Below are 13,698 nucleotides of genomic sequence, written 5' to 3' on the forward strand. Positions count from 1 at the left end.
TAGAGCTAAATAAATCTAAAATTCTTATTGTGGAGCATCTGTGTACTTGCACTGAGATCAGTGAACATTTGCTCATGGAACATTATTGCTTTTCAGAGAAGCTTCTATGGTTCATAGGAAAGTCCTTCAAATCTTAATGAGGTCTGGAGATACATATCTGGAATAAATACATGTATGTCATATATACGTGATCATATATGTAGGTAGGATATATATGTATATATACATATATATACACATATATACGCACACACATGTGTGTATCTGCGCATATCTATATCCATACCATAGGAGATATATATGTAGTCCAAAGTCCTGAGAACCAGGAAAGGCAAAGGTGTAAGTTCCAATTCATATCTGAAATCAAGGGAGGACCAATGTCCCAACTTGAAGACCAGTAGGCAGAGAGAGTGAATTTCCTTTTCTCGGCCTTTTATTCTATTCAGGCCTCCAGCAGATTGGATGAGGCTTGCCCACATTGAGGAAGGAAATCTGCTCTACTCAGTCTACTAGTTTGAACATTCTTATCCAGAAACACACCCATATAATATTTAGCCAAACATCTGGGCACCCTGTGGTAGAGTCAAGTTGACCCATAAATTAATCATTACATCTTGGTTCCTCTGTCTTCTCATTGATTGAACTGGGTAAAGGGACTTACCTCAAAAGTGGTCAGAATGATCAAAAGACTTATTACATGCGAAGTGCTGAGATGGGCTTTCTCAGCATATACTAAGCACTTGATACTTTATTATTATTATTATTATTATTATTATTATATACATCAGATTTTGTGAGGAGTATGAAAGTGGAAATTTTTGAAATTGTTAGTGTTCCCATTATTAAACAATTTATATTGAGTCTAACTTCTAAAAAATACTTAATACAATAAGAACAAAAGGGAGTTTCATAATTCAGATTAAAACAAACAAAATTGTTCCTGCTATTTATAAAATGTGCTCTTTGTATCAAAGGACTTCATGATGTAACATCAACAAAATATAAATCACTTTATTATACATTTCAACACTTTCAAGAAATAACCAAATCTATAGCCTCTGCACTCAAATTTGACAAAGATCTTGCTAATGCAGATTGGAGTATGGTTGAGAAAGCAATTAAACTTCAAAACCCATATGCAGTAAGTAATATATTTTGTTTATTCTTTCAAAGTACATACAATTGCCCTTAAATAAGTGTAAATGTTAGAAATTGTGATTAAATATTAAATACCTATAATTGACAGAGCAGTTGTATTGGTAACTCCTTATTTACCGCAATGGTAAGGAGGGGATTTTAGGGAATTTTGTGATCCCTATGGAGCAAAGTAGAAGTGGTAATTTCTTTGAGTATATAGAAAACACATGTTATAAATTCAAAAGAAGGAGCAGTGTATTTGAGCTGCCTTTAAAAGCTGTCATAACGAGGAGAAGGGAGCCTTAGAAAACGGCCAGTTTTTTACTAGATCTTGGGTGGACAGGCACTTTTGTTTAACATTTATTCAGCATTTATTTAGGCTATTATATGACAAACACTTGCTAGCCCCTAGCTTATGGTTAATATTAATTTCTTCGAATAAAATAGAATTCAAAGCCAACATCATATGTTTAGATATAGTTAGATGTCACCTCTTCCTTATGAGATATGCTTTAAAATCTCCTTGGTCAGATTTGTTCACTTAAGATTATATAACCCATCTGTCAGTCATGATTGTCATAAAGAGAAATAATAAAAGTTATTCTGGGACCTTCTCAGTTCTATGGATGCTTTACCATCTCTTTTGTCATGTCCAGTTTTCATTGCAATGTTTTTCTGCATAATACGATATGAGGGGCCAACTTCTAGGTGTATTGACATAAGATAGTTGGTATTTATAGAATAGAATTCCCCCAAATCTGTTTCATATCCACAAACCAGATGGGGGCTCAGAACTAATCCCTCTGCCTGTAGGAATACTGCCAGGATTTCTAGATAAGGCAAGCACTGAGCTATTAGGTCAGAAATTATTTCTGACCTAAAATTATAGCTGATGGTGGTCTTTTGCTAAATGGGATGCATAAGAATCATCTCGAAAGCTTATTAAAAATATAGATGGATTTCCTAGCTTTACCCAGGGGATTCCGATGCAAGTGTCCCGAGGAGAGTTCCAGGAATATTTATTGTTGATCCATTTACCCGGATGATTCTAATGCAAAGTCAGAGCTGAGGCCACCTCTTTTGACCTGTTTCAGGAGGAAAATGATCAACAATTGATTTTTCTTCTTTATAATGCAGACATAAAAGATAGTACAATGTTACAGGTAGAGTACTAGCCTTGGACTCAAAAAATTCTGGTTCATATCCTAGCTTTGTCACTTAATAAATAACCTTGTGATCTTGAGCTAATCTTTTATTTTCTCTAAGTTTCAACTTTCCTCATCTGTAAAATGAGGTTATCCATATTCTCATCTAGTGCTATGTTCACTTTCTATTCTACCTTAAGTGATTAAAGTAATGGTCAAACATCAGCTGCAGAAAAACCATGGAATGCGTTTGTAAAAGCATGGATTTATGTCCCATGCCCCATAGTTTCTGTTTCAGTAGGTCTGTGAAGGGATCTGAGAATATGTGTTTCTAATAATTCTTGGTGATGCTGATGCTACTGGGAGACTACACTTTCAAAACCACCGGTTTAAAGTGTAACCCTATAAGTGGTAGAGTTTATAAACTGTTAACAATATCATGTAAAGGTAAAGATATGCTATAACTCCTTTCCCTCAAAACTGGCAGTTACTTTATGTTCTAAATAACTGTGCAAACATTTTTCTGTATCTAGCAAATTTTCTATAGTTTTTCAAGCCAAACTGATACTTGAGTTTCTTGAGGTTTATTAATGATATGTATATATTCATACATTATTTCTTGTTTTTAATCTGTGTTTTACTTAGTTGAGTCAAGGAGAAACAACAGAACATCAAAAGGTGATCTGTCCAAACTGTAACAAGGAAGTGGATGGGACCCTTAACACAGATGCCATGGAGCTGGCCAACAGGCGTCTCTTGTCAGCACAGATAGTTAGTACTTTATTTTACACTTTTGAAATTATTTCTGACCTAAAATTATACCAAAAACTTTCTTTCTTACTTAAGACATCTTGATTATGCTCACCTTCATAACTTAATAGATTGTTTAAGGCAAAGGGGATTAGGAATCTGCTTGACTGCAAAAAAAGAAAGAAGGAAAGAAAGAAAGAGAGAGAGAGAGAGAGAGAAAAGAAAGAAAAAGAAAAAAAGAAAAAGAAAAAAAGAAAAAGAAGAAAAAGAAAAAGAAGAAAAAGAAAAAGATAAAAAGAATCCACTTGAATTAGTGTAAGCAAAAGGTGTTTCATGGTGAAGAATTCATAATTTCGCAGATCCCGATGGCAGGAATTACAGCTGAGTTTAACCTTCAGATATATTATGCAATCAGTTCCATGACACTGTCTATCTCTGGGTTCAAGCCAGTTTTTTATGAAAGCATACCACCAAATTCATTAATAACTGCAGGTAGAGGGGTAGTATGATTTTTATCTTGGGTGAAAATTAGAGAAATTCTATAACATAGCAACATACAGGACTCTGTGGTTAAGTGCTAATAGCCTAGTTAACATTTTCTGTCCAGGCCAGGATCTTGACTAGTTGCCATGACTCATCCTCTCCAAATGTTTGTGTTGGGCCTTCCTCATTGCACATGGAACTGTAGTGCATTTCTCAGCCACACAGAATACCGGACATTCTACTTTCTCAGTCTAACTTGGAAAATGGAAGATCTATTGGGTATGATTGTTCTCTCTTCAGTAGTAGTCCTAGCAAAGGCAGCTTTTTGAAGGACCTAAATAACTTTTTATGCAATTGAGGTAATGCCATGAAGGATGAACTTATGCCCGTATGGTGCTTTGTTCCACCAGCAGATTTTATGAGATCATGTCTTTGAGACCAGATTTTTAATTTATTTCACGAAAATATAGAAGACTATATTTTGAGTCTTGCTCTCATTATTACTATGATGTATGAATCGGAACTTAATCTTTTTAGTCTTTTTTCTCCTATCTGTAAAAAAGGAAACTTATGCTAACCGAATAACCTCTTAGATTCTTTCCAGTTGTGATATTCCAAATTTTTACAATATACACTCCATGTACCTTTTTGATTTCTTGCCTTAAATGTTTGTTTTTATATCTTTGTCGATTTTGTGCCATGTGTGGTTCTTAATCAGGAAACCCGGTTTTTCCATGATAGGCTGGATCTCTCTGCTCTGTGCTCCAGGTGTTCATCTCCCCTCATATTGTTTCGTCCTTCGTTCTGGGCATATTTTCATGTTAATCTCAGTTGATTTGGTTTCTGTAATCTGAGCCTTAATATTAATGTTAATTATTCTATTATAGTTTCCAAAGCTTCAAAAATTTTTATTTAAATCTCAGCCAGTTCTTATTAACTGGGGCAACATCTTCTCTACTCTGGTTCATTAGAAAAGGAAGCACATCATGGCAAGACATGGTACAGGAGAGGCAGCATACCATATGTGGCAAATGGAGACAGTCTTTATATTCAGAGAAAACTGAGTTTCTGATATGATCTTGGGAAAACTACTTAAATCTTTGAGCCTCAGCTTTCTCATTTATAAAATACAGATTAGAATACTCCCTCATAAAGTTGTTGCAAGAATTAAATAATTTTATGTAAAACATGTATATACGTGTAAAACATATATATTGAGTTCTCTATAGTAAAGAACTCAATGAATGGCAGTTAATTTTAGCAATCAACCATACTCTAAATTCTGCTTACATTTCGGTGTAAATGATCATTTAAAAATTAACATTTTTCTAGTAACTAACTGCTTTGTCATCTGTGTTGCCAGTGTTTCATGATTTTCATATTATTTTCAGCTTCCTTTTTTTTTTCATAAGCTACAGTATTTATCTCTGAGGATACAGAACATATTTAAATCTCATAAGATTTTAATTAAGTTTAAGGAGAAAAATGATACTCTAATGAATTGCTATCATTAAAACAAATAGCCTTATGTTCCCCCATCCTCATATTTAGTTCTACCTCTTTCTAGTATACCCCAAGTAAAACCATGTTTTAATATCCATAAATTATTGTGTGGACAGAATATATTTTATGGAACCCAGGAATCTTTAGTTATATCATACATTTCAATTTTGGAAGTTTTTCAATACAATGATTCTCAACGATGTTCAGCACACTAAATCCGGGGGAAAGCATGTCAGACTATGGTTTCCCCAGCATAACACATAGTACCTGAAGCAGACTGAGCTCTCAGTATATGGACTGAATCAATGAATAGCTTTGTTCTGCATGACACAAGCAATCAATTTAATGCTAATAGTAGACTGAAGACAACAGAGTTCTGTTCTCAAAATATCTGGGAAAGTGGAATTAAAGATGTAAACCAGGACACCTCACTGTGGGATTTCTCAAACCCTTTAATATTCTAAAATGCACTATGAAGTTTTAAGGTGGGAAGGAAGCTTATAGCCGTTCCAACACTTATTTGTTCACAGAACTCCACATATTTTTGAAAATGTGATTAACATCTAGCAGGATCCTAGTTCCTACAGAACCAGTTGGGTTCTACCTAGAGCTCAGACCTACCTTCTATACTGATCTCATGGCCTGGACTTTAGAGAGAGATTCTTTTTATAAAGATATTAGAATATTTGGTGATTTTGACTTCTTTATCACAGATTATTTTGCCATAGGGAGAAAAATAAGTTGCCATTGTTATTCATGCTATATAATGATTTGACTTAAATTAACATTTCTTTTAGGCAAGCTACCAGAGACAATACAGATCTGAGACTCTGTCCCAGAGTGCAGTCCAGATGCTGGTAGGTGCAGCAGGAAGCTTTGGTGAGAAGGGAGGGTAAGTATATTGTCAAGAGAAAGCATCCATCCTCCTAAGCTACTACTGCATTTAGGAAATTGTGCAAGTTATTTTTCTTGCTTTTGTCTGGTAATTTGGGATCATTCAGTATTATGTATGCATGCCACTATCTGCTCTACACCTCACAATCAGCCCAAATCACCTACTTTTAGTTTTCTTAACTTGCTCTACTTGTTCACACCTCTATACATTTGAATAAGCTGATCCTGTATGAAGTGGTCTTTTTGCCTCTCAAAGCTAAACTGTAGTAAACTGCTCTTTTTTTTTTTTTTTTAAGACTATTTAAATCTCTCACTAAGGTCAAAGACTTTCTTAATCCCTCCAGGCCCATCTTCTCAAAACACATCCTCTCTTAATACATAGCATACACTTGTAATGATTTCTTTAGATTTAAGTCTCTACAGAAAACAATGAGTTCCTCAAAGTCAGGGTATTAGGGAGTACCCTTGGATCATCCCTTGTAGAAGGATGAAGGACACAAAGCCCAGAAGTGCTTTCTTGTTCTGTTTCACACTCCTGGTATGAAAGATAATACAATTCCCTGCTCAAATAATCCTAAATTCATTTCTAGGGTCTTTTAGGACCCTTTCCCCTGGGCCATCAACTCACAAATGAACTGAGCTTTGGTGTACACACCTCAAAACCTAAGAGATGTGTCAGCTTGGTGTCTACTCACATGAACCACTTGTATTACAGAGAGAGATAAAGCCATGAAGGGGAAGAGAAAAACAGCCAGGCACTAGAGCATGTTCTCACTGCAGTTAAAATACAGATTTTCAAGCCTACCCATGCAAATCATTATGGCCTATTTGTCAAGATAGGAAGATAAGCTATCATTTAAAATGTTGGTTTATTGATTAATAATATTTAAACATTTCATGTATGATACAAGGGCCTCTAATTTTCCCTCTTGCTCCAGGCCCTTCAAACACTTAGGGGATTTAAGTGGTGTTAGGGGAGTTGGGGAAGAGGGCTGGGCAAACATGATCAATTTAAAACAATATAATATGTATTTTAAAGGAGGCAGACACAGTGTACAGTGGAAGTTTTTAAAAGAATGAATAAATGACATGCTGAAAATCATTACCACTCCATTGTCCAAGAGAAGTTAATGTAAAAAACAAAACAAAACAAAAAACAGTACAGACCATTTCAGGTCATTGCCTTGATTTTTCCTCTTTGTATTCTCCATGAAGGCAGAAGCAACACATGACTATAAGTAAATGGTCACAAAAAGGAGGCCAACAGTGGGAGAAGGGGATTAAAGGGTTGAAAGGGCTCATAGTGAATAATGAAGGCAAATTTTGTACTATATTACCTTTTTATTCATACAGGTAAGAGATAAATATTGAATAGTGATAAGTACAAAGCTATATGCCAGGCACTGTGGGGAATATCAAGATTAGAAAAATGCTGTCTCACTCCCAAGAACTTTCTATTAATGACATTTGTATTCTGTCCTTCTTTGCCGGGCTGCCTCGGAGTTGATTTTTCCATTTGCCGATCATTGCTATCAGTAGCCCCATGTGTTGGGGTGTCTTGTGGCAAAAGAAAAAGTCAAAGGAAAGAAAGAGTGTGGGGTTTTAAAAGAGGTACCAGAACCCATGCCTCTGTAATTACCTAAGAAATAATACTTGGAATGGAGAGCTTTTATTTATTCAGGCCTGTGTCAGAAACAGTTTTAAACATTTTACATATATTACCAATTTTATATCTAAAAGTCCTATCACATAAGTGCTATTATTATCGTCATTTTAAAGGCTAGGAAAATGAGGCACAGAGAGATTAAATAATTTACCCAAGGTTATTCGACTAATAATTTACAGATCTTGTATTTGAATCTAAGCTCTCTTACTATCCAGTTAGAAAGATCGTACTGTTTTCCGAGATCAGGTCTAAACAGTGGACACGTTGATATAAAATAAGAATTCAGGGGCCTGAATTACTTAGTAATTTGGGCTGTAAAATGTCACACATTTTTTGATATCACAGAATTTTAGGGATTGTAGGAACTTGAGATATGATCATAACTTAGATATAAGTTCCTTCAGGAAGGTTTTCTGATTCCCTAAGTCTATATTAAATACCCCCCTCCTTATGGGTCCAGTGTGCCCTCTTATTTATGATCTCTGCAGCAATACTTACTACACTTTACTATAATTGTTATTTGCATGTTTTACTCCACTAGTTTGCTGGATCCTTGAGGGCAGAAGCCAGCATCTGTTTATGGTTTATCACTAGCGCTTATCAAGCATAATAGATGTTCAATAAATATTTTTAAAATTAGGAATGAATCAAGCCATGTACACGTTCATGATTTTCCATGTAATTACCATGTTATTATATTGAATCACATAGGATTGAATGATTTCATTCGTTTCAATTAATCAGTTTGCCTATAGCAGAGAAATGGTCCAAATTTCAATAGGAAAGACAAAGTCCGCCTTTAAACTTAAGTCACCAATGACCTTCCATTAAGCCACTTTTTAAGGTAGTACCTCAGATCCAAGGACAAAGACAATGAAAGTATCTGGTCAGCAGCAGGCAAGCTCCTCATAAAACCAAGGGAACTAGCTAAGCAAGACCAAATCATAGCACACTGGTCTAAGCTGTCTCAATAGAAAAGCCAGCAGAAACCTACAGACAACTTGGGACAAGTGCCACCAAAATATCTTTTAGGGTTTTATTAACCACTGACTTCTTCAAGTAACCACCATGACTCTTAGGTTACCACTTCTGTTTTCCTTGTAAATTCATTGACTACTTGCCCAGAAGGTAAAAGTAAAGAAATGGGAGGACTTGTGAAATGGGCTGGATGTTTTATATATACTTTCTCATTTAATTATTCCAAGCTGGCACAGGCATTTTTACTATCATTTTACAGAGCAAAGAGGTTAGTGAGGTAATGTGTTCATTGCCACACCAGAAAATGGGAGACCCAGCTGAAAACCCAGAAGTATATGAATCTCAAATATACGAATCGTGGTTTGGTTTCTCTCCCCGAACCTTGAACTCTACTATTTTAAACTACATATCTCCAATTTTTCATGCTTTGTCTAATAAATGAGCCTTACAATATAAATTCATAATTATATATCTCCTTGTATCTACAACTTTGTGACTACAACTACGTTCTTGAAAATGTCTCATTCCCAGTCACCCCTGGGCAAAATAGTCTTCTTGCTTTCCGAAGATATTGCATTATACATATCCCCCCAATTTTAAAGCATGTTCAAAGATTTCTTTTTGTTTGTTCATTTTAGATATATGAGTCTTGAGACAATAAAGACTTATTCTGAAAGCAAAAAATTTCTTAGCTTTATTAGAAAAGTATTGCTCAATTGGGTGTATAATACTAAAAAGGAAAAAGGGGTCCCCTCAAGGTAAGTACTTTGAACTTTACTAGAAATGTTATTATATTCATTTAAACTTCTTTTTTTTTTGTCTTTTAAAATTTGTATTCTGAATATTTTCCAAAACAGTTTGAAGTAGTTTACAACTAAGTTACTTATATGCAAAAATTACTTAAGGAGAAAAAGAAATAATATAATAACTTTTTATGTTTGAGTAAATTTCACATAACAAGATTAACCATTGAGCATTTTAAAATGTACCATTCAGTGTTATTTAGTACATACACAATGTTGGGCAATCATTATCTCTATCAAATTTCACAGTTTTATCACTCTGGTACCCATTAAGCAGTCATTCTCCATTCCCCCATACCCCCAGCAACTGCATATCACTAGTCTGCTTTCTGTCTCTATAAATTTACCTATTCTGAATGTTTTATATAATAAGAACCATATAGTATGTACCCTTTTGTTTCTGGTGTCTTTTACTCAGAATAATGTTTTTATGTGCAGTGTAGCATGTATCAATACCTTATTTTTTCTTACCCTGGATATACCATTGTATAAATATACCATACTTTGTTTACTCATTCACCAACTGATGGGCTCTTGGGTTCTTTTTACCTTTTGGCTATTGTGAACAGTGCTGCTTTGAACATTAGTATTCAAGTATTTTTTGAACATCTGCTTTCTATCTTTTGGATATGCACCTAGGAATGAATTGCTGAATTATATGTTAATTTTATGTTTAATTTCTTGAGAAACCACCAAATTGTTTTCTACAATCGCTCCACAATTTTGAAATCAGGAATTATGGGTCCATCAACTTTTCTTTTTTGAAGATTGGTATAGTTATTTAGAGTCACTTGCAATTTTATATAAAATTTTGAATTAGCTTGTCCGTTTCTGAGAAAAAAATGCCATTGAGGTTTTCACAGGGATTACATTGAATCTATAGATTGCTTTGGGAAGTGTTTTTATTTTAACAATATTAAGCTTTCCAATTTGTGAACATAGGCTGTCTTTTCACTTATCGAGATCTTCTTTCATTTCTTTCAGGAACCCTTATAATTTTCAGTGTATAAGTCTTCAATTAAATTTAATCCTAAGTATTTCTTTTCTTTTTGATGCTATTTAAAATTAATTTTTTTTAAATTTTATTTTTGGATTTTTCATTTCTATTGTATAAAAATACAACCAATTTTTGTTAAGTCGATTTTCTTTCCTGAAGCTTTGCTGAATTCACTTATTAACTCTCAGTGTTTTCTGCAACTTCTTTAGGATTTTCTGTTTATACTTTCATGTCATTGATGAATAGAGATAATTTTACTTTTTCCTTTCCAATGTGGATGCCTTTATTTTTTTCTTTGATTCCAGAGGAGGAAATAGACCTCTCTTTTCAATAGGTGTATCAGAGATTGTGTGTCTATCTTTAATCTAACACACTCAATAAATATTAAATGGATAGTTTTGTACTAAGGCTATTTTAAAGCTTTTAATACTAAATTAAGCTACAAGTTTCTGAGTAATTATTTCTGTCGTTGTAACTTAAGGAAAGGGAAATTTGAAAAACCAGAATTGATAGTCAATGAATCCTTTAGACTATATCCAAAATGCCATTCGTTTCAAAGTAGGTAGTACAGATTCTGGAGTCGCATATTTGGTTTAGAATCCCCGTCTCCATCATTTAGTATCTGAATGAGCTTTTCAAGTCTCGATTTCCTCATTTGAAAACAGATATAATAATATCTATGTCAGATATGGAGACTAACTGATATATGCAAAGTACCTGACAAAGTAACAGACATACAGTAAGTACTAAAATATGGTAGTGGGGGTCTTCTCTGCTTACCTCATGGGATTGTTATGAAGATTACATGTAGAAGCACTTAGTCTAGGGACTAGCACTGCATAAGCAAGTAACAACTTTTAACATTTATTACTAAGTGCTGAATAACATTCCATGCAAAGCTGAGTCCTCTTGCCAATGGATGAAGTCACTATCAAAGATCTCCAAACACATAAGGAAACACATAACTATAAAAGAGAATCAGCAGAAATAACAGCAAATTTATATCCCTAAAACTCTAGTTACTGAATTATTCGGTATAGACTATAAGTATTACTGAAATGTTGAAATTCATAAGCGATAAAATCACAAACATGAACAAGTTCAATCACCAAAAGTATCTAAACAGAGAAATGTAAAAATGTCTATAATTTTTAAAATTAAAAATTGAACTTTATTCAGAATTCAGTAGAAAAATTAATATGGTATATCTAATTTAGGGAGATGTGGCTAGACTTGCATAAATAAGAATAAATATGCATAGCATTGACAGGGCTTCTGTATCAATATCAGGGCCCTGATAGGAAAAGATCAGGATCTTGAGATCTGAAGTGGTAACACTTGGGTAGATAAACCTAATGTTGAAGCCCCACATTCTCATCAACACTCTGGCCTGACAGAAGCAGCTGCCTCTCCCCTCCTAAAGAATAATAGCCTCCTATCACTTTCAGATGCTGCAAGACATCACAAGATGAAGCTTATCTTTGTTTCAAGGCTAGTCTCTACCACCTTTCATTGCTTCCAAGATACTCAGGTCAGATCTCAACACAGCTGAAAGGGGAAATATAGTGCCTACTTCAAGATACTACAACTTATCAACTGAAGAAATTACAGAATCTGACTAATACCAGTAAACACTAGTAGAACAATTAAGGAAATTGGACCAGAAGGTTGCAACATAAGTTCAGATTGTGGAGAATTTATTGGCATGATGTTCTTATCCATGATGATTTAGGGTTCAATATTCTGTCAAAGATACTTGCAGTTAGTACTATTACAGTCCTGGTATGGTTCTTTGAAGCTTGACCAGGCCAGTAATCTACAGTAAATGAAGTATAGATGATAAAAATTTGTTGGAGTGAAGAACCAGCCACATGACCTTGTTCCCTGGGAAGACCTGAAGGACGTCTCCCTTCACCAAAGCAACAATGAGAAACTTGATAATAGATATCTTCTGCAAAACATGGTTGACGATATCTGAGACCACTGTAGAATTGATCTCTCTAGTGTTGGTCTCTCTATTTGAGAATGGTAGAAGACAAATGACAGCACTTAAATGTCAGAGGCAAGGTGGACATATGTTATTTTGTGAACAGGAAACTTGAGGATGGCTAACAAATAATGTATGTCACAGGGCAATATACACAAATAGTTAACTACAGTGTTACTTGACTTTGCTAAAGATAGAAAGCCAGTTGCCAAAGGGATGAGATCATCTACTGCAAAAGAAAATCACAAGCTCTCACCCCTTCTCTATACCTAAGTCAGCTCTCAGATCCAGAGTCCTTGAGAAACAATTGCAACAATACCACAAGTATATAGAAAAAATACTCTCTCAATCTTTTTTCAAATGGACAATTAACCACCTTACCAGAATTACTATGTTTGGGAAAAAGAGAATACCCTGACTTTTTTAGTACTTTGGGATATGGCGTTTAAAATGATACTGATACCAAAAGCTTGAAACGCTATCAGGGTGCTCAAGTTAGACTGGGAGCTTTTAGGCTAGATAATAAATAGTTTCTGATACAGTCTATCTCATAGAATTAGAGCATTTTTACCACGTGATTATTTCTGAGTCCCTAAGTGTATAATTGAGATAAACATACTTAGGATGTAGCCAAACACTCACATTGTCTAACTGACTTATAAAATAAAAATCATTATGGCAGGAAGGTCCAAGTGGCCAAGTAAAACCTCTGGCTAAAATAGTAATAAGAAGCAATATAGCATTCCAGGATTAAAAAATTAACACTGACTTTAAAGATTTAAAGAAATTATGAGTTATTCCCGTCATATCCTTTTTAATTAATCTATGTGGCACAGTTTAATGACAGGTTCATACATGTGTTCGTAATTTTATTTATTTTGGAATTTTTTAATTAATTAATTTTTTTAATTGAAGAAATGATTTAAATTTCTTTTCCCCCATCTACTTCTACCTGTTTTTTTTTATAATAAGATTCTAAATTGTAAAAGTTTTAGGTTCTAAGTAACATAGATCTACCTCTGAGAATGGAGACGTGATCTAGTATTTCACCCAATCTTCAAACAGTAATTGATTAATCATTTCATTTGTATTTTAACAATAAAAATACATTATTATAGTATTTGGATAATTAAAAAATAAAATTAAAAATACATTAAGCAAATTCTTTTATCAACAATTCCACTCTCTAGCATACTTGGTATAAAAACTATTTTTTAAAGCTTATACATTAATTTACATTTTTTGATAAAATGTGGACCCATACTGTCCCACCACCATGCTTTCTGGGATTTGTTCCCGATTTTATGCTTTGACAAGGAAAAATGCTCATAATACATTTTAAATAGAAAAAAAAA

At 34.1% G+C, this 13,698-nt stretch overlaps 1 protein-coding gene across 1 annotated transcript in view; it reads left to right on the top strand.

Moving 5' to 3' along the window:
* Positions 1–13,698, top strand: part of SLC9C1 (solute carrier family 9 member C1) — a 90,483-nt gene that overhangs the window by 48,508 nt on the left and 28,277 nt on the right. The window contains exons 13-16 of the mRNA XM_036219503.1: positions 975–1,141; positions 2,928–3,053; positions 5,816–5,910; positions 9,195–9,314. Of these exons, the coding sequence (XP_036075396.1) occupies positions 975–1,141; positions 2,928–3,053; positions 5,816–5,910; positions 9,195–9,314 (508 nt within the window). The remainder of the gene's footprint in view (positions 1–974; positions 1,142–2,927; positions 3,054–5,815; positions 5,911–9,194; positions 9,315–13,698) is intronic.

The sequence above is a fragment of the Rousettus aegyptiacus genome, unplaced genomic scaffold, assembly GCF_014176215.1.
Source record: "Rousettus aegyptiacus isolate mRouAeg1 unplaced genomic scaffold, mRouAeg1.p scaffold_m13_p_4, whole genome shotgun sequence".
NCBI lineage: Eukaryota > Metazoa > Chordata > Mammalia > Chiroptera > Pteropodidae > Rousettus > Rousettus aegyptiacus.